The 21,766-nt window shown below is 38.1% G+C and overlaps 1 protein-coding gene across 4 annotated transcripts in view; it reads left to right on the top strand.

The window, feature by feature from the left end:
- The window catches only part of LOC107597796 (SUN domain-containing ossification factor-like), a 44,727-nt gene that overhangs the window by 6,297 nt on the left and 16,664 nt on the right, over nucleotides 1-21,766 (top strand). For 3 of the 4 annotated variants that reach the window (XM_016288981.1, XM_016288982.1, XM_016288980.1), the window contains exons 2-7: nucleotides 15,424-15,532; nucleotides 17,375-17,500; nucleotides 18,169-18,542; nucleotides 19,081-19,191; nucleotides 19,545-19,713; nucleotides 21,127-21,232. In XM_016288981.1, the coding sequence (XP_016144467.1) occupies nucleotides 15,424-15,532; nucleotides 17,375-17,500; nucleotides 18,169-18,542; nucleotides 19,081-19,191; nucleotides 19,545-19,713; nucleotides 21,127-21,232 (995 nt within the window). The remainder of the gene's footprint in view (nucleotides 1-15,423; nucleotides 15,533-17,374; nucleotides 17,501-18,168; nucleotides 18,543-19,080; nucleotides 19,192-19,544; nucleotides 19,714-21,126; nucleotides 21,233-21,766) is intronic. The other variant, XM_016288983.1, reaches the window with a different exon arrangement.

Genomic DNA, 21,766 nt, shown 5'->3' with positions numbered 1-21,766 from the left:
TGGATGGGTAAGAAATATCCGTGTGCTGACAGCCTGATTCAGCTGGAGAAAGGATGACTCTGAACATACCTCGGGCTGATAGAGTGGGGGTTGGTGGTTACGTGAGGTATGCAAGGCCAAAGATCCCATCCTGTGTCAAGAGGCTTTTTTTATTTCAGAAAAAAATCCTTTTGGATTTGGATATCTTATCTTCATTCAAGAAGGCCCCTCTTTATTTTGCTTGTCTGGTATATTCACTGGAACAACGTTTTCTGATTCCTCAGAATTTCTCAGTCCCAGAATTTCAAGAGAAGAGTGCAGTGTCACAGCATATGTGAATCCCTGTAGTTCACAGCAGTCCACTGTTCAACTGTCAACTGTTCTGAGGAATTGTTCCTGAACACCAGCTTCCTTGTAGATTGTAGTGTTGCAGTGTTAGAATGTAATGTGATTTTAACCCTTTTTATGCATGGATACATGGTTACATTCACAATATTTGTTTTAATAGCTTTTAATATGAACATTGTTTCATTGGACAACATTGGGCAGGATGTAAAATAGCAATTTTTCTAATTAAATACAGATTTTTTTTCCCATCCAAATAGCAAAATGTAGAAATTACTGAGCTACATATTGTACATCGCAATTCAGCCAAAAAAAATACAGAGATATGATTTTTTGGGGCCATATCGCCCTGCCCCAATTCAGCGCAGCTAATTTAAACGGTTGAATTTGTTGTTAAGCCTAATTTGTCATTCACCTAATCTTGTAACTAGAGATGAATCGATAAACTGTGTGAATGATATTCACTTTTTTATGAATGATATTCACTTTTTCTACTTAATCTGTCATTGGTTCTATAAATGCCTTCATTTGGTGGGTCTCTAAAGAAGGCATTCGACATTATACCAGTGTTCAGAGCAAAAAGTAATTTTCTTATGAAATAAGTTTGCACTATTATTATAATGAATGTTTTTATTATTACACATTGGTTATCACACAGATTGTTAGTTTATATATGGCTACGTTCACAAGGTCAGTTTTTGGGATTGACAGCCCCATTTACTTACAGTTGTGAGTCTCGAAATGTCCCGTTCACACAGCAATTTACAGTAGCATCTCGAATACTGTCTGTATGAACGTGCAACGGGAGTCAAGCCCGTATTCCTTACCAGTAACCATAGCAACAGTGACCAAAGTAAAATCAAAGATAGCGACGTCCACAAAACTTAGTCTTATCACTTTCTGACACGACAAGAGTCCAATCGAGCCGCAAGTTCATCCATCAAATCTTCATTAACCGACAGCAGCTTTTATATTTGGGTGTAGAGCAGAACGCAAAACTGACTGGCAGTGGCTCTGGTGGAGATTTTTTTCTAATTTCTTCGTCAAGTTACTGAAACCACACATGAAACCACGCAACACACGGTAAACATGTGTTTGTGCAGCAGAGTGGCTTTCTCGCACTATGACGTGACCGACAGCTAGTCCAGTCCTGTTCTGTTCACACAGCGCGTGTGTTCTGAGAATCCTGAAAATTTACCGGTGTGAGTTCGGTTACAGAATGCGGTTGTCACACCTGTAAAAAAACTTAATGTGTGTGAACGTAACCATATTAAGGACTCAAATACAGGACTGACAACCGTATTCTGCTGCTGTGTGAACGTGGCCTATGTTATTTATCAGTGTACATAAGTTCAGCATTGAGCTACACATGTGACAGAACTTTAATTTACTTTCAGTTTCAGCAATGCTCAATGAAGGTTTGTGGTATATATTTACTTAACATTCCTAACAGCCCTGCTTGCTGTTGTAAACATGCCATTTTACCTCATGGTGTCACGCACTTATTTTCCACTTACTGATTCTCACTTCCTTGTCTTCTAGGCGCCCACACCATGGGGTCTGGTTTAAAGCATTTTTAAACTATGAGTCTTTTTTTTTTCTAAAGTTCTTAATACCTGATCCAGTGAATTAACACAATCTGTAATGTTTGTATCTTTTGGACTAGCTCATTATAATTAACAAATATTTTTGTATTGTAACACAGTGGGCAAAGAAGACACTGTATTGTGTGAAATGTGTGTAATTTAATACAGATTTGAGTGACTCATTGGTGAAAAATGTCAGGACAAACACTCTTAATTAGAATAAAAGAAAATAATCCTGTATCAAATGAATTCATGTGCTTTAAATCTTTGGCTCAAGAGGCTGAGAAGGAAAATTGGGTTATGTTTAATTAAACTGCGTTTTCATGGACGTGGACAAACACATTTTGCTGGCACTCAGATTGGCTCTCTTTTATTTTGCCTTCACTCATTTGGTTTGTCTTTTCCAGAGCCAGATAGGTCCATTATTGTAGCTTCTCTCTCTGTCTTTGTATCTTTTTTTTTTGTGTGTCTTTCTGCCCCTATCCTGTCAAGCGTAGGGGAATGTCTGAACTCGTCGCTTGGGAAACAAGTGGATGAGTGGACCGAGCCAGACAGAGGCTGTCCCCAAATCATCCCTGGAGCCATGTCAACTTTAATACCAATGTTTCCTTCTCTTCTCTGAATAAAAAAAAAACTGCATCTGCTCTGTAATTAAATGATAGGCAGAGAGAACAGAACAGGGTATTTTTGGTAAACAGAAGCAATGAAACAAGTTTCAGTTTAGTTTTCCATATTCGAGAGAGCTTTGTGGGATACTTCAATGTTTTGGTGTTTAAAGAGTGAGATTTGCAGACTTAAAGTCCTTTGTGGGAGACAAAACAGCAACATATAATTCTGGCAAACCAAATATTATATGTAAAATATAAATGACACATCAGCCATGCTCAGAGGGACTGGACAATGGATTTATTTTTATGTGGGGCTAAAATTGTGCACCTTTTAATACATATGCAACATAAGTTAGGTATAAAGCAGTACAATATATTGAATGGAGTCAATGGACTGAGCTTGTATTTGTCATAGCCTTGTTTTGGATCAGTCTAGCTACTTCTAGGTTTGTGGTGGTTGTGGTAGTCGTCCTATAGCCCATCCCCCACTCCTTCAAGCATAGGGCACATTGTCTGTTTCTATCCTACACATACAGGCATTCTCCACCCTCTCCTCAGATTGTGTACTAGGTCGTTTTGTACTAATTGTAAAGAAAGGAGAAAAAACAGCCAATGATGTCTGAGTTGCAGGCGTTAAACACACGTTTACATTTATACACCCTCTACAATTCAGTAATCAACTATGCATAAAAAATATGAGTTGTTAGAGACCTGCTGAATTAAAACCTGCTTGTCTGACGAACATGGATGCACTTTTCTTTTTTGTTACATCATGTTAAAGAATTTCTTCGGCTGTTGTATGTCCTCTAGACTGCAGTTGTAAATTGAAGTGTGCCATTTGGGATGGGCCATATTGCCTGATCACAAAATCACATTTCTATGGTCTATGCTTATAGTAAGTAGGCTATAGGTTCTATGCCTATAGTAAGTCTTATATCAACATGTTGAGCTGTGGTGTTGTTTCCTCTTGCAGTGTTGTGAAACACGGATCAGATCCTGTGTGCTGATTAAGGATGTGGCAGGACAGAAATAGATATTTGATATTTGGGAGAAAGAAGGACAATGGTTAAATGACACTGGTGATTGTCTTTTGTTTAATGTCAAAGTGCATTGTGAATATGTTTGATAGAATTCTTTTATTTTTTTCTAAAACATTTTTTTTTTAAATTGAGCAAATAAGGGACAGAATAACTCTTCACCTAAATGCTGAAAGGCATTATGGTCAGGTTTCTTTGTTATTGTGGTGCCATTGTTGATGGGCTTGTCCTGAATCTCATTTGGAGATGGGATTTAGATACTGTGCTCTTGCTGTTGTCTCACCATACTTCTGGCATCAACTACGGGTTCATCTTATTGGAAATGAGGTTAGCATGAAAACCTATATGCTTTGCAGTAAAGCACAGAAACCCTGCCCAACCCTGCCCTGATTCTGCTGTGCTGACTCGGCTGCACTGAGCATTGCCTGTTGAGGTGCGCTACTAAAATCATCTGTGATCACCTTTTATAATCTCATCCCTTTAGCCTAAGGATTTTTGAGTTGGACTAAGCAGGTGTTTTGATTTTTAAAGCAGGCCTCATCTGAACCAGATCTCCTTGTTGTGAATTGTTTGTGCCATGTGAGTGGAAGACAGTGACTGTATGATGAGATCCAGTGCTAGTGCTTTTATATGGGCTTGAATAGGCCTGTGCTCTGTGACGTGTCTGCTGGCACGGTCAGGTTGCATTAGCTGCATGAACGCCTGCAACTTATGATTCACTCCGGCTTCTAGAAGCTTTGGCCTTATTTCACTAAGTATGCTTCTCGGTTTAATGAATGGCACCCTCAGGCTCCCACAGTCCTTTGCACTCTCTCACGACAGTCAGGTAGGTCATTATATGCGAATAAAAATGTCCCTGTCTTTAGGGATGAGTATGTCTGGTTATATTCTGTTTCCAGTGTGACTAAGGGACAGAAAACGCATCATATGGGTTATTGTCTGATAATTACAGCCATTTTTCAGTGTTGGTAGATGTTATATATTTAGTTCTCCATGTTCATAATATTGCACATTCACTTAAAGCAGTGGTTCTCAACCTTTTTGATTCCATTGTTCACAACAATATTCAAAGTGCCCATGACTATTCCGGATCCGTTCCGGCGGATGACGCAGCACGTATGCGCAGCGCGCGCACCTCTGAAATATGCTAGTCTCACGAGTTTGTTTAATAGGAGCAAAGGAAGCAAAGTTTCCTTACTTTAGCAAAGGAAAAGCAGTCTCCTCTTGGTTTGTATCGAAATCCTCCAACATTTTTCTTTGCAAATCTTCTATTTATACTTCTAATTCGTGACCGGCGTTTTGTTTTGTTCTCTCTCTCTGAATTCGTCACTAATCACGCAACGCCGCGCGTCTTACGTCATCCGTCGGAATTGCTTCAGTGTATGACGATCAGCGGAAGTGAGAGAAAAATGTTTATTACGTTTGAAATATGGATATTTTTCTTACAAAAACTCATGGATTCACTACAGGGGGCCTTTATTCACCCCCTGGAGCTGTCTGCGGCTCGTTTTATTATGAATGCGCGAGCTTTATTTGACAACTTGTGGACTGTTCAACTGCAACACCGACTGCAGTGATAGAGCTTGGAATAGCCAGGACTAGGCTTGCCGCGATAGACGGTGTTGACGGTGATACCGGTGTTAAGCCGCAACAATTTGAAATATTACTGCACATGGCCACTTTTCATATAAATTTTATGTCAAATTTATTTTGTGCATTTTTATAAAATTATATAAGCTGGCTACTTTTTAAAATAATTACAAATTAATAATAAATTAAAACAATTATTACTAAATATAGCTTCAAACCGTACAAAGCAAATATAAAGTAATAAAGGGGGAAAAAGACAATTGCAAGTAATAAACAGAGTGCTTTAAGTACCTGAAAGTTTACAGACAGTCGTAGTTATGGGTTTTTCTTTTTTCCTCAGCATTATTGCTATTTGATTACTACTGATGACCTCGTAGACAGTGGCAGCGTTTTGACTTTGAAACATGCAGAGCTCATGTATATTCAACGAAGTCAATGCATTTTGTACATGAGTTCAGTACGTGAGTTTTGTACGTCTAATACGTACAGCATTCCAAACGACATAAATGAAAGCACATCTAAAGTAAAACACTGAAATAACGGCGGGTGGAAGCGCACACTGTCTCACAGCGCATATCCTGTGCAATGAAGCCCGTCACAATTGTCTCTAGTGCACACAAGTGCCATATGTGAGAAAAAACCAAGCTTAGAATCGATTTTGAAATGTTCAGAATCGTTGAAAAAATAATTGCGATGCATCAGAGAATCAATATTTTCTCCCACCCCTACTTTCAATGACTTCATTTCCAGCCCTGTCAGCTCAAGAGGGCTCGGGCATCTCCTGCTCTGGCGTTTGCTTTGTGGCAGAACGCTTTCGTCTAGCCACAGCATTGGCCTACTTTTTGGGAGAGCTCTGGCTGCATGCCCCGCAAGCCTATTCTTCTGTTCCTCCCCCGGCCACGTCTCTCTGTGCACATCTGAATCGGTTGAATCTCTGATTTCCCTCGCCTCAGTTCATTTATTATTTATCATTTACCATCATTCAGACCATCCCCCCTCATTTACAAGAGACTGTGTTCGTACTGTTTTAAGAAATCTCTGGCTGTGATTTAGCATTGCGTTACTGTTATTGTCCTGCTGGCTTTTCCTGCCTGAGATTATTGATCTCTGCATTCTGGATTTAGGAGTATGTGTTTGTGTATTTTATAGTGCAGGACAAACATTTGTATTGACATTTAGTGTCTAGTCACCCTGTTTTTACTCTGTGAACCAGATGCTGTTTAGGCTTTTTGTTTTTTTCCTTTTAACATGCCAGATGCTCTGTTCCTGTGCCACATAGGCAAGTCAAAGTCCACTCAACGAATCCAAAACAAACAGATATGGATTTCTTTTTCTCATCAAAAACATTTTTTTTTGTATACCGTTTTACAGTTTGAAATATAACGCTGCATGAAAAATAACCTTTGAAACTCACGTAGTGATGTGATCGGGTGAGGTCACCGGTCATAAATTGGTCAAATAGCCATGATTGATATGTGGAAACAATTCACATTGACATCATATAGGTTATTCATAAATATTTTTTTTAATATATATATATATTTATTAGGGATGCACGATATATCGGCCACCATATCGGTATCGGCGGATAAATGCTCATTTTTTCTGTTATCGGTATCGGCCAAAATTTTCATATCGGTGCATCCCTAATATTTATCTGTATCTGTCGATATTGTATATTTAATAATGCAAGCTAATTTCCTCTATTTTTAGATCAAACACTCACTTAAAGTCTTTTTAAACACTAATAATTTAAAAACACTTTAATATAATTGTTCGCAAATCTCAAAATAAAAATCTATTTTTCATACTGCACAGTATAATGTTGTGATTCCTTAATTGTAGTGTTTAAAGCTAATTTTGCATTGTTTATTTTTCATTTATTTAGTAAAAATGGAATCTAATTTCTCTATTAGTCATCTGTCGGGTATCAGCACATGAAAATAATCGTCTTATTGGTATCATCCCAAAATCTAATATGTGTGCATCCCTAATCTGTGTTCATTTTAAGTTGTGTGTTTGGTAATGGGAGAGTAAAATTATTTTTAAAACATACACCGTTCAAACTAGGCTGCTTATGTTGAAGTGTTCGGGATGTGGTTTTTAATGATGAGACCTTTTTTGTAATCAGGCTCTCAAAAAGTATATAAAAATTTGGATATAGATTTATCGGCCAACATATCGGTTATCGGCTTTCAAAAATAAAGGATTATCGGTTATCGGTATCGGCCAAAATTTTCATATCGGTGCATCCCTAATATTTATCTGTATCTGTCGATATTGTATATTTAATAATGCAAGCTAATTTCCTCTATTTTTAGATCAAACACTCACTTAAAGTCTTTTTAAACACTAATAATTAAAAAACACTTTAATATAATTGTTCGCAAATCTCAAAATAAAAATCTATTTTTCATACTGCACAGTATAATGTTGTGATTCCTTAATTGTAGTGTTTAAAGCTAATTTTGCATTGTTTATTTTTCATTTATTTAGTAAAAATGGAATCTAATTTGTCTATTAGTCATCTGTCGGGTATCAGCACATGAAAATAATCGTCTTATTGGTATCATCCCAAAATCTAATATGTGTGCATCCCTAATCTGTGTTCATTTTAAGTTGTGTCAATTGTAATGTCATTGTGGAGGTATTCAGATGGGGATAAATTGGTTTGCTGGACTGTGACACCAGAAGATGATTTAAAACTTTAAAACACTTTTGGATCTCACTTATCAACCAGTATTCATTATTCACCAAAATCATAAGATGTGTCTTGAGACTTTCTCTCGTTGCCTAATTTTAGACGCATTCAAAAGAGTTTGGCCTGGAGGTACGATGTTATAAAGAAAGCATTGTTCACACGGTAGCCACAGTTTACAGCAGCGTCCATTCACCGATACTCCCTCACTGAGAACTGTGACAAATGCCCGACAGCATGCAGAACATTTTTTTTATTTAAAAACTCACTTAATGATGTCTGCCTTTGTTCATGTAGGATCATGTAGATCCCTTTAACTGTTTCTTCACTTCATGCGTCATTATGAGTCCAGGGTTGTGTACAGCGACACACCTCTGTATAGCCAAAATATATTTTCCACTATCACGTATTTGCCTTATTTCGCCACAGGTGCTCATTGCCAGCTCTCCGCTGTTTACTCTAGCGTGCAAGAATTGTGCTGCTGAAAAACATGCTAATGCCTTTGCCAGGAGAAGACACTTAACTGCATTGATGTTACTTATGATACATATATATTTATATTCCTAATATCAAGGAAATGCCTATGAATCAGTAGTCTGGGTTCAGTTCAGTTCTGGGTTCAAGCATCAATTTAGGGCAATATGTTTCTGTTCAAAACCTTTCCTAATGAGAACTTATGTACGAGACAAATACCTTTTCCTCTTACTTAATTTACCTAATTGTAAGTTTTATCACCATGTTAGATGGATGTATGCACACTTTTATCTTTGGTAAATAGTGGCTCTATAAATAATGTGTCACTTCCATCAACCATGAAAAGCAACCACAGTATTTGCATGAACATTCATCAGTAATTATTTATGTGCACTTTGCAAGTCCAGGTGTTCTCATTTTCTCTTGTATTTACACTATTCAGTTTTGACTAGCATAAATTCTCTCTCTTTTTTTAAAATAAAATATAGCTAAGAAAACCTTAAAAGTGAGCTTTACAAGTTAATTTAATGACATTTCCTGGTAGATGATGTGAAGTTCAATGGCAGTGTTGTTTAGGATTGTTGTATAGTTGTGGGTCCTGGTCTGCTCTGGCATGAAGGGCTTAAGCTAACAGGAAATGTTTGGGGATTTTGCTGGGCGCCTGGCTTTCCTGAACCTGCTCATCCAGACAGGCTGAGAGAATAAGCACCGCCACAAAATGTGTTGCATCAAATGGAGCACCAGCAAATTGATTGCCATTATTTATTGTGTAGTGTCCCGTCACCCATTTTCTATCCTGGTGCATACTTTCTGTCCTGTGCTGCACTGCGACTTGTTTGGACAGACCTTCCTGTAGAGCTGAGATGGACCACGACGATTGCTGGGTAGTGATATACTGATTGTTTGCATTGCATCTCTGATTGAGTGTTTCTCCTACAATTTGGCTTCTTTCTTGGAATGGTGGAATACACTGGGAAGTGAGGTGATTGGGACATAACCTTCTTTTGCAAGGCTACGGCCATGAACCGTTTCAGATAAACACGAATGCAACTGAAACCATATCAACGTAATAAATACGTTGATGGTTACCCACTGAGACTTATGTGAATATGTAGCTGCACTGAGACCAGCTAATTCCTAATTTTGATTAGCACTAGTTCCAGTTTCAGCTGACTTTCTGAGGAGGGTGTGAAACTGATCTTTTGGTTCAACAAAAGAAAAATGTGTTTGAACTTGAACTAGTTTGGTATCTTTTCCTGTATCTTGTCCTAAGGGTGACAATTAAATGTTTCATGCACGTCATATTTGTTTGGTGTAATAAAAATTAAGCCGGTCTTCAATGTCACATAATCTTTCAGAAATCATTGTACTATGCTGATTTGCTGCTCAAGAAATGTTACAAATTTTTATTATTATTATTATTATTATTAATGTCAAAACGGGGATATATTTTTCAGGATTTTTTTGATGAATAGAACAGGTTTCCTAGTTCTGCCTTTGTCATCAGCATCAGCTCATATGTGTCTGCTCAATCCCTGCTGCTGTGCTTCCCTGTAAGTGCTCTCATAAATAAGAGCTAAATGTGAGATGATTTTCTCCCACTGAGTTCCCATAAGCCTCCTGTCCAATGGAAGAGCAACAGTAGCTCTGATATGCTTGTAAACCACACGGCCTCCTTGTGTCGGGCCGCTACCGTAAGGTTTTTTACAGTAAGGGTTTGACCCATTTTCTTGTCATGACTTGTCTGATGGATTTGGCTGCGGTGTAGTAAAAAGATATTTGACTACTAGGACTGGATTCAAAATTGACACCATAAAGTATGTGTAAATATCTTCTCCACACAGGCCTACAAGGAGTCTTGTGTGATATGAGGGAATATAAGTTTTAAATGTTAGTAGGTTTTGATCTCATTCATCTATCTGTGGTGTTATTTTTGACACATCCATCCTGATGAATCACTCCGTTTGACCTACATTTGTGTTTTTTTTTAGTGTACTGCCTCCTGCTCCACCTCTCTTCTGATCCTCATTCAGTGCTGACTTTTACATGAAGCCAAAAATGATTTCCATAATTAAAATCTGTTGGTGTGTAGATCATTTAATGGAAAAAAAGTAGAAAGAATAATGGCGAGACACAATAAGCACTGGATGTTGTATGTGAAACAATGGGTAATGCAAATAACAGCAGCTGATGACATCTGATGCTTCTGCTTCATGTCATCTACAGCTGGAATGGACATTTGCATTTAATTTTTGCTTTTTCTAAATTGTACTACAGATACGGTGCTTAAAAAAAAAAAAAAGTATTACATGGCTCTCTGGAGTACTTCATTTCAGTAAATTTTTGTATAATGACCACTAATCTGTATAACTTGGTTGTCCCAGGCAACTCGTATCACTCTGCAGTCTGCACTCTTTCAGCTCAATCAATAATAAATGAATCCATTATTTAATTATGTTACTGATAAGGGATGTCCTGAGCCGATCTCAAGGATCGGGATCAGGGCCGATCAAGCATTTAAAAAAAAATTTTTTTTTATACTTTTCCTTATTTTACTTCAGCTGTCATGCCGGTGTTGTGCAGTTTGTGTCAGTATGCGCCTTTTAAGTGTGTTTGCCAACTGCCATTAAAAGAAAAAGAACACACTCAAAATGTGCAGGTGTGATATGCGAGAAAGAGTGAGGTTTGTTCTTGCACGTCACACGTTTCAGCTTCTGTTCAGTTTATTTGATGCACACTTTTGTAACGATCACTCATTAATTTATTGTTAACTTTTATCTGCCGTCAGACTATCTGAGACGTCGTTGTCATAACACGTTGCTATGGGTTGCGCCTTTATTCAGACTTGAATGACAGACTGGCATTCTGACACCGCAAGCTTCATGCTTTCTGAACTTATCTCCACTTTATGTTGCAGTTATTCTGCTAGTGGCTGACTAAATACTTTTTTGCCCCACTGTATATAATATATAAAACAGCAAACGGGATTATTGAAAATGCACTTACATTCTCTGCCAGCAGGAGGCACTTTAGGAGTGCCAGAAATAGCCATTTCCCCGGTAACGGCTGTAAACAAAGCAGCGCTCTGCTCACGAACGCTACTTTATCAGGCATTATAGGAAAGATTAAATGAAAATGACATCGAAACTTTTCTAAAGACAGTTGGTACCCTTCAAAGGTACATTCATATAAAAACACCCATGCCGCGTTTTGACTTTAAAACGTGCAGAGCTCATGTTTATTCAACAAAGTCAAAACCTTTTGGAAAATCTATTTGTGACGGTCAGTGTTGATATTGCGGGCTGCCACAAATAAATAAATGTATGTGAAACACTGATGTGTGTGTGTGTATGTGTGTGTGTATATATATATATATACACATATCTCAAGATACATTCTCTCTCTGTGTGTGTATATATATATATATACATCATATATTTATTGTATACATTGAATTCATTTTAATAACTTTAATGTACCTGAAGTGTGCACCAAACATAAATTTCTATAGGAATATACAAGTATCGAATCGGTACTCTGTATTGGCAGATACTCAATATTCAATGACTCTGATCGGATCGGCAGCACAAAAAACCTGATTGGGACATCCTTAGTTGCCGACCTTGTAGCAAACATGATAATGTATAGTTAGTTGGTCATTAGCAAAAAGATATGATCGCAAGACGGATCACCCAGTCTTGTTTATTGTACAGACACAATCATTATCACACATTATCCAGGGGTACTCAAACTGCTGCTCTAAATAAAACACTCCTTCACATGATAACCTTTAGGCTACATGTGAAAATGCAGTTGCATTTTTAGTTTCCAGCTGTCTTTTGTGTGGAATCAACCAACCATAACACAGAGTTCACTAACAGTATTTTCTGATTCTTTAATTCTTCAAACTTTTTAAATGTAGACAGTGAACTATGACTAAAATCAATTAAAAAACTCAAATTATTCAAAACCAGTTTAGCAGATTGCTTTTTCCCTTCTTAAAAAATATGTAAATTGTTGATAAATTGATTAAATGCAACAATTTAATAATTATATATTAATTTATTAAGTATTTATTTGTCAACACTTAAAGCAAAACTGAAACTACCAGCATGTGGGAAACGTGCTATACAAATAAACTTGGGCTCACGTACTGCTCTCATTCAGCACCAAGCCAAATGTGTGTGCTTTGTGCATGCTTTGCTTGCTTGAAGTTAACTGTGTCTCTTTGGACTATAAGTTGCAGCATGTTTCAGATGACGAAAAAAGTAAATAAAGTAAAACATATTGGCCGATAATTAGAAAAATGCCAAATAACGCCCAGTATATTTGACTGCTAGAATTTATGAACCTTTTACTCACAAAATCATTTTGTTTGTTACATTAATAAATCTCAAATATTGCTTTGACAGTGTAGTAAGTATTAATACAGTCATTCCAATAAAAGTATTTTGAAATGGATAATTCCAGTGTAAATGTGTGTTTTTCTGTCTCTGCCTAGATTTCTTTTGCTGTCCTCACTAAGCTGCTGCCGTAGGCAACTAGTTTGCCTATATGTATGTGATGTCCCTTACATTATTGTTTTGAGTCATTTGACCCACAGGCATATATACATTGTTGCTCAATAACTCACTCCTGACACCTATATGGACGCTATATCTTTGTGGGTTTGTGTATGTTCAAGGTTTGACCCATTAATAATTAGCCCAGATCCATGTGCATCAGTTACAGCATATAGAATCAGAGGGCTGTAAAAACCCTTCGTTTCCCTCTGTTGTCTTACAAACATCATTTTACAATAGTTCATTTATGGCTCTTTTTGCAATTTTTCCTTACTGTGAACTGTTTTATTATGTCTTAAAGTGGGTGCGTCTTTACTGCTGTGACTTGACCATGCATGCTTTCCTGAAGTAAACACCTAATTACAAGACCTGATAATAAGGAGTAGAGTCCCATCAGAGGAATCACTTGACGGTGGTTAATGTCCAACGTTGATTTGAGGGTTTGACCATACTGGCCGAGGTGCTGACAGTATGCTAACATGAGCCTGCATGTGTACAGGTTCACTTGACTCCTAAATCTAGCCAGGGTGACGCTCTCAAGTTACTCTGTTACTATCTGAAACGAGAGCGAGACAGAGAGTGCGTACAATGACAAGCCCCAGCTGTTGTTCATTCTCCAACAAGTCATCTGACAGCTTTCTTTGGAGGTACTTAGTACAAGATTTTTGCCATGATTTTACCTCCCATGTAGATCTGCGCTGGCTGGTTAAATTAGACTGGTAGGATTAGGAGGAGATAAGATTCATTGACCAGTTTGGTGCAGAGTGTCGGTTAATATTCATTTCAGACACTGCTGTCAGTGCAGTTTGCATTCATTTCCAAACATGGCATGTTTTTGGTGCTGAACGGACAGTGTGAGTGTTGCAAGGTGGCATAAAATTGGTGGCATACAAGGTGGCTAAACACCGAATAGAAATGCCAGGGCCCTGTAAATTAAAAATAAAAAATCTAATTCTGCTTTCTTTTTTTTAATGGTTTAATTACATTTTAATTAAAAATAAACCAAAATCATGTCTAATCAATTGAATTTATACAACTTTAGCAATGTAATTATTAAAATTTTAACAATAATAGAGTCCTGTGCAATCTTTTATTGCTTTTATTGCCAATTCCTGTATTAATTTTCTGGTTTCTGTGTTTTATGATTTAATACAAATTTATCATCAAACCGTGGCAATCAAATGAATTCATAAAACGTCAATAATTTTAAAATGTAATCAAACAGAATAAAACTTTTCCAACAAAACGTCTTTTATTTTTTAATTTTTTTGTCAGCTAAAGTGCTCCACAACATGAAAAGATCTTTTGATTGTGTGATGTTCCTAATGTTTTATTAAATTGTATTACTTTTATTATTATTACTCTAAGAATACATAGTAATACATTTCTGTCAATTTCTTAGTTAATCTAAAGTTTTATTTTGGTGGTTTGGAATTTTGCCAAATTCTGTGACATTTCATGTTATACAGTAAATTTTGTGTTTTCCACATCACAGAAATCCATAGGCCTTTAGTTTATGTGTCTTTACAATTGTGTTTTGCCATGTAAAAACTGTGTAATGATTAACTGGCCGTTTCATTCATACAGTTAATTTCTCAACCTAGTGAAGAGTGAAGCAATAGTTAGCCAAGCACAAATGTGTTCACTGGAGTAGAACTGAATTCTTGAGTCATGTTCCTCACATGTATCTGGACAAAATGAGATCAGAATGAAAGACCTAGCAGTTAGCACATGCTCTGACACATTGAGCCTTTGAATCCTGCTCAGTATTTTCCATTTCCTCTTCCCCCCTTTTCTTCATTATTTCCTTATTGCCAAAAAATAAAATTAATAAATGATGAATCATAATTGCTATTATAATTGTTAAGGATGATGCATTTTTAATTCTGTGTTTATAAAAGTCATTATCATTGAAATCAACGTTTCAAGATTACAATGTTATATCATGGTTCTGCGTCGGCAATACTGACACTTCTTTAAAAAGCATCCAATTAATTCAGTGTGGACCCTAAATCAGTCAAATTCATTAGAGAACCCACCAAATAGTCTGAAAATCTATGGTTTTGCACATCACTAATCTGAACATAAGATTCTCACCTCTGTTGGGCTGACTGAAGTCATAACAGGTATGAAATCTTTGCCAATCGGACACTATTTCTCAACTAAGCTTGCACAGCATTAGACTGTGTTAGTCTGTAAACCCATGAGAATGATTGGAACATGCCATTATGTTTGGGTGAAACCGTTTCCACGAGAGCTCTGATGTAATTGGCTTTAGTAAGAATAACTTTTACCATGCTGGAGGATTTACTGTAAACAGAATAAAACAACAGAAAAAGGTGTAATCTTGCATCTCAGCCTTGCAAGCTTCTTTCTATGGTGGAGCATGCAATGTTGTCATGAGCTCTTACCACCTTAGAAGAGTGTTAAAAGAGTTTTTATTTCACATGGTAGAGATACATTGCTCTTATATTTGGTACATGTAGCTCATATACAATTCATTTCCATGTTTGGGAATCTTATGTTTGTCTCTGTGTGTTGCAGGCACTCTTGTCATCATGTTTATTGTTCAGAAGAGATCTCCTCTGGCCCAGGGCTCCCTGCACAGGATGACAGCCGTTACACAACGCAGGAACCAGAGGCCGACGAAAAGGTAACGAAAAACAATGACTCCACGCAGTTACCAACTAAATGCCTCGATGACTTGCTATCAGTTGAACTATTCTCCTATTAGGTCAATGAGTGTGTGTCCTTAACACCGTTGGGATTTAACTTTGTATTATGAAATGGGAATCATACACATTTTACCTTTTAGAGAAGAGAGTTTATTTGGCTGTTGTGTAGGGTTGAATAGCCCCTGAAGTTGTGCAATAGCTCCTCATTCAGAGTGCAGACTGTTGTTGACATCGTCTTTCAACAAGCTAATCTATAAAGGTACTTACAGACAGGGGCCCCAACAAAGACCCCCCTCCCCTTTAGGCTTGCCGCGATAGATGGTGTTTTCGGTTATACCGGTGTTAGGCTGCAACACTGGTTACGTCATTTGCCTACCGTGGCACTGCCCCCCACCGTCGTTTAGATTTTTTTATAGTAACAAAAATCATTTAGCCTAGTTCAGTTAGAGGACAGACACTTTTAAAAATGAAACGCTCAATGCAGTGTGCCGAACCGTGCGCGAACGACAGTGCACCATGGAGCAGGAGTCAGATTGTATTTATCACGTGAGGAGAGTGAGTCGAGCTGACTGACAAGAGTGAGGTGAGAAAGCCAAGACGATGGCAGAAAATTGTTTAGAAAGGAAACGCAAAAGGTGCCTGTTTGACAATATTTTAGATTTTGAAAAGCCTATTGACTGGAAGTTTTTTTTAAACATTCGTTTCTTATTTATTTGGTTCCACAGTGTTTGCTGATTACTTTATTTAAACTTTGTGTTTTATTTATTTTATTTTACATCAAGGTGTATATGCCGTGCCTCCAAGCTTTCTTATGTTTTGCTAATAAACATTCTATGTTTCTTATTTATTTGGTTCCACAGTGTTTGCTGATTTTCAGTTTTATATACCCATTTAAACTTTGTGTAGCCTAAGTAATTAGTTATTTTATTAGGCATATATGGTGTATTTTTATTCGTTTTGTTAATAAAAGTTCTATGAGTTTGATGTTGTTGTTGCTTGAATTGAATCAACGCCGAATTGCCATTAATTTGAAAGTGAAAGTAAAACGTGCATGGCGTTTTTTCAAGCTATTTGAAAGCCAAGAAATCTGAGGAAAAACTCAAACGGACAATTGCTTAACGGCGAATTGCCGCAATTCAATTGCCGCTGATTTGAAAGTGAAAGTAAAATGCGCACAGCACTTTTACAAACCATTTGAAAGCAAAGAAAAGAGGGAAACTCTAACGAACTAACACCCCCACCCCAACGGTGATACTGGTATTACCGGTGTTGTCACGCGTCGATTAACCGGTGGGAAAATTTCCTCACCGTCACAACCCTACTCCCCTTGTGTAACCTACAGATTTAAGGCTGTATAGGGGTGTGGATTCTTCTAGTTGTCCAGTATTTCTTAATGACTGACTGATTAATCCCAGTTTAGCTTCTGTAAGCTTGCCCTTTTTGCACTTCTGCACATTTTTTTCCCCACTCCGGTAGTCACTAAAGTGTTTCCTCTTTGTTCCAGCCAAACTTGAACGATAGCTGTTTGCCCTTGAAAAACATCTCTTTCACCCTCATAGAAACAAAGCCAGTTCTGTCAGCTTACCTGTTGTTGAAAGAATAGTTCACTCAAAATGAAAACTCACTCATCAATCCGGTCACTTACTCAACTTCATGTCATTCCAAACCCCTCTGAGGAGCCCAAACAGATTTTCAGCACAATGATCACGTTGCTCTCAATGAAACAGCAAAAGTACATGTGACCAGGGGCTGCCTCGTAACCCTTTCTTGCTCTTTATTTAGATGTTTTATTCATAAGTAACATTGTTTTTCTCTTTAAGGTTGAAGAGGAAAGGGCAACACACACTCAGTCATCGTATGACGTGGGCCTGGAAAAAGAGAGAGCTGCCCTAAAGGAAACATCATTGCACTCCCAAGATACCCCGCTCGAAGAGAAACACAAACAGGTGCCAGTGCAATCCAACCATCATATCCGTTTTCTTCTATTACGTGTCTCAAACTTAGATGTGACCCACACATTTGACTCAGGGCATAGGTCACACAACATCTTATATTTGTTTGTTCACTTTGCTTTCTTTGACTTTAAACTCTTTGTTTATTATGAACAACATCATAGCCAGTGCCCACCTAATTTTGGTTCCAGAAGTATTTTTCCATAGACATTTTGCATATATGTATATAGAAATATTGAAATAGATTGAGAACTCTGGGAGACTGACTCATTCGCAGTGCTTCATGGGAATAGGTGGGCACTAAAGAGCTCTTTTGGTGCAATTTGCTTGATGCAATTCTCTGATTCGAGGAGCTTTTTTTGCATAATCATGGATAATGTAATTTTTCGCCATGAACTCTGTTAAAAAAATTAGTTTAAATAATACAGGCTGATGGCTTCAATAAAAGCATATACTGTTGATTAACAGCCTTGTAACTCACAGTGGGTCTGTCTTTAACTGTTATGGAGAAAATAAATAGGATTTACTGCCGGAATAAGACTATTGCTGTGATCTTCCAGCTCATGGCTGCAACCAAATCATAGTCAAGATTTTTTTTAAATAAAAAAATCCTCCTTCTGTTGCATAATTGTTAATCTCTTTGTCTGTTTCTGTCATTGTAGACTGTGAATTTGGAAGAAGTGTTGGAGGAGTCGCAGATTCTGCTTGAGTCTGCTCTCCCTGTGCTACAACAACAACAGCAGCAGGAGCAGCAACCGGAACCCCAGAGCACTCAACAATCAGACCAACAACAATCAGCTCAACCACCAACACTTGCGCAGCCCCAAACAGCACCGCCACTCTCCCAGCCCCAGCCAGACCCTGAAACTCCACAGCCCACTGCCACAGAGGACCAGGCTGCCCGCACCTCCGCTGCTTTAACCCCTCCACAGACTGACCCGCACAGAGAAGACCCCTCTGCATCTCCTGCTGAACTCCAGAAGAGCCCAGAGTCAGCCTCACCTACCTCAGTCACCTCCTCCGAGAGCTCCTCCAGGTGAGTGCAAGCACAGCAGTTTGGGAAAGAAGAGTGTTAGAATCTTTGTCTTGTCATTAATTTCATATTTTGTGTTTCATTTTTTCATTTGATTTGATTTTCTAATTGAGTCATTGTGATCCATTTCTGCATCCAAACTTTTAAACTGAATCAGTCAAGCATACAGTCATCATTTCATGGACTTCATATCGCACCTACTTGGGACAGTTTTTTTCAACTGCATCACAGTGGATCTCACCTTCTTTACTAGTCCACTATGACTTGTTTTCACCGGACTTGGAGCATTTACTAATCTTCCATTTCAACAAGGACCAAAAAAAGACAATATCGCTCTGCGATTGGCTAGATAGGCCTTTAAAATGTAACAAACCAGAACTACAGGAACCTTTTACATAACCCTGGACAAATGTTCAGTCCATCCCTGGAGCCAGATTTCTTTCTCTCATCCTTTCTATCCCCCTCCCTCTCTCCATTAGTATTCTTCTCCAATTCCTCTCTTCTTTCTCTTGGTAAACACCATTTGATTTCTTTCCTTCAGTGGACTAGACGTTCCGCGTCCTGATGCCCCTGTAGAAAACTCTAGTGCCAGTCAGTGTGAGGTGGGCTCTGTGCCCCCCTTCAGCCAGTCCCTTGGCATCACGCTCCCCAGGTGAGTACCGAGCAACAGGTAAACCGCAGGTTACATGGTAACATTCCGGTACTCGCGTTACATCAGGTGACTTGGTAACCAATGGTTAACCAAGTAACGGAGCTGCTTCAGGCACATCAAGCCACACCTTCTGGCCACGCTCTTTTTTTTTTTTTTCATTTCTCATTTCATCATTTCATTTTGGCAATTTGGTTTACCATTTAATTTTCTTTCCCAGTGCCATGATACACCATTTTAATGCTTGTTTTGCTTGTCACTTGCGATAATTTATTTTTGTTTTTTGTGTGTAGCAATCTATTAAGGTCTCTTTCTATCCCCACCCTCTTTCTCCTCTGTTTTCTGGCTCTTAATAGTGTTGTGGAGGAAAATGCGGAAAAGCAAGCAGAGAACCAGTCTGCCACATTGGGAGTACAGAGTACAGAGACCAGTGTTGACCCGACTGCCACTCTGCTCCCGAGTGAGCTGGACCTCACAGAGCTGGGGCAGACAGCCAGTATCCCTCCACCTACAAAAAGCCAGCAGGTACACACACACTATTTATCAGACTAATCTAACATGGCTAATTAATTCTAACAGTGAGAGATAAAGCAAATACCCACAAGAGGATTTGCATTACCTAAACCCCATTAAACATGCTAAAATCACTTTAATACATATGACTAATGGCATAATGCTTTAAGAAAATGGAGGCTGATGTTCAATAAACAGTTAAATGTATTAATAATCATCAAAATAAGCAATTTCTCCATTAATATAGTACTCTTTGTTCTGTTGCTAGGCAACTTTGGTAGTTTTTTCTAGTTTTGTTTTTCCCTAGCTTACACCACCTAAAAGTATGTAACATGATGACAGTAATCACTACATTTTGCTCCCCGTATGTTCCTCCCCTACCTTTTTCCACCATTATGTAGAGAGTGAAAGGGTATGTATTCGATTACCACTGAGGCTCTCCACACCCTGCTGTTAGAGATCTGCAGAGCTAAAACATCCCCTCCTCTCTCGTAAAGCTGCTCTGACACATTCACCCTAAACGGAGAAGATGAAAGTGGAAGAGAAAGCATAAGAGTGGAGGAGAGGGTTAGGCTGAGAGAGTGGGGCTGAGTACATCAGCATGTTTGTTTTCCACAGGACAGCCTTGTAAATGTTTAATTAACCAAATGCTTAGTCGGCGCTGCTGTTTGGGCACTAACAGATACACAGAGAGGGATAGAGATCAGGGAGACAAGAAAAAGGGAAAGTGATGGGGAGACCGAAGGAAAGACCACCCTTTTGCGTATAATGTCAAGGTGTATAATCCCATATAGACCTTATATGTAATGTGTCTGTATAGTTACATTATAATGCATATATGTTTCTGAAAGAAGTCCACCACCATATGTTCACCAAAGTGGCTTTTTTTATTTGGTTAAAAACAGTCATATTGTGAAAAATTATGTCAATTTAAAACAACTTTTGTATATTTTATTAGATTTTAAAATTAAATGTATTCCTTTCATACAAAGCTGAATTTTCAGCATCATTACTCCAGTCCACAGTGTCACATGATTCTTCAGAAATCATTCTAATATGCTGCTCTTTTCTTACCAATATTAAAAGCAGTTGTGCTGGTAAATATATTTTGTGGAAGCAGTGATAGATGAAATTTTTTCCAGATTCAAGCCGTTCAAAAGATTCAAACAGTTCGTAATTATATTGTATTATATTATTAGAATATAATATAATATTCTAAAATATTTGATGCTTCATTTACAGTTATGTGAATAATGGGACAAATACCAATTTCATGTTTTCCATATCTACCCAGCATAATGCTTCTGAAATAGAAAACATGGATTTTCCAAAATGGCATTTCACAGTTTTAGGACCAAAGAAGGTTGGGTTGTAGTTTTTTCACTGTAATAAAGATTTGTTGCTCTTTTTTTTCTCTCTCTCCAGGTGATGGACCATGAAGGAGCAACAGACCCTCCTGTGCCCAGTAAAGAGGACATCCCCACTTTTGATGAGTGGAAGAAGAAAGTGATGGAAGTAGAGGAGAAGAAAAGTGAGAGACGGCATTGCGTCACATGCACACTCAGAGCTGCGTGTTCATCAGTGAATCATCGCATGACAGGCTGCCCCCGTGCTGCTTATGCATCAGTACTCACACGCACTTCCTTTAGGACACACTTCTGCTTGATTTCACAGAGCTGTTCCTTTCTTTAGATCTCTTTTTATCATGAATTTCTGTTTCCCCCGCTTGCTGCTGCTTGCTTATAATAATAGTTTTTTTTAGTTTTTGCTTGCTCACATTTGACGGTTCACTGGCGAGCACAGTGCCTTTTGCGTAACCCGGTATGCTCACGTGTAAGCTGCTGTAATGGATTGCTTCAGAAGAAAAGTACACTACAACAAAAGTAACAAAACTCTTAAGTGCATGCTCTGGGCCAGCTGAACAATTAAACTCTTGCTTTAGTTCATCAGGGTTTTTCCCATCGTTGTGTGTGTTTGTACATTCAAATCACAAAGTCAGCAAATTAACAACCACTGGTTAACAGTATGTTAATTGACCCGCGTCATCATTAATTAGCGGGTGTAG

This window comes from Sinocyclocheilus grahami, unplaced genomic scaffold (assembly GCF_001515645.1).
Source record: "Sinocyclocheilus grahami isolate Dianchi unplaced genomic scaffold, SAMN03320097.WGS_v1.1 scaffold237.1, whole genome shotgun sequence".
Lineage (NCBI taxonomy): Eukaryota > Metazoa > Chordata > Actinopteri > Cypriniformes > Cyprinidae > Sinocyclocheilus > Sinocyclocheilus grahami.
This window is presented reverse-complemented; position numbering and strand designations above follow the sequence as displayed.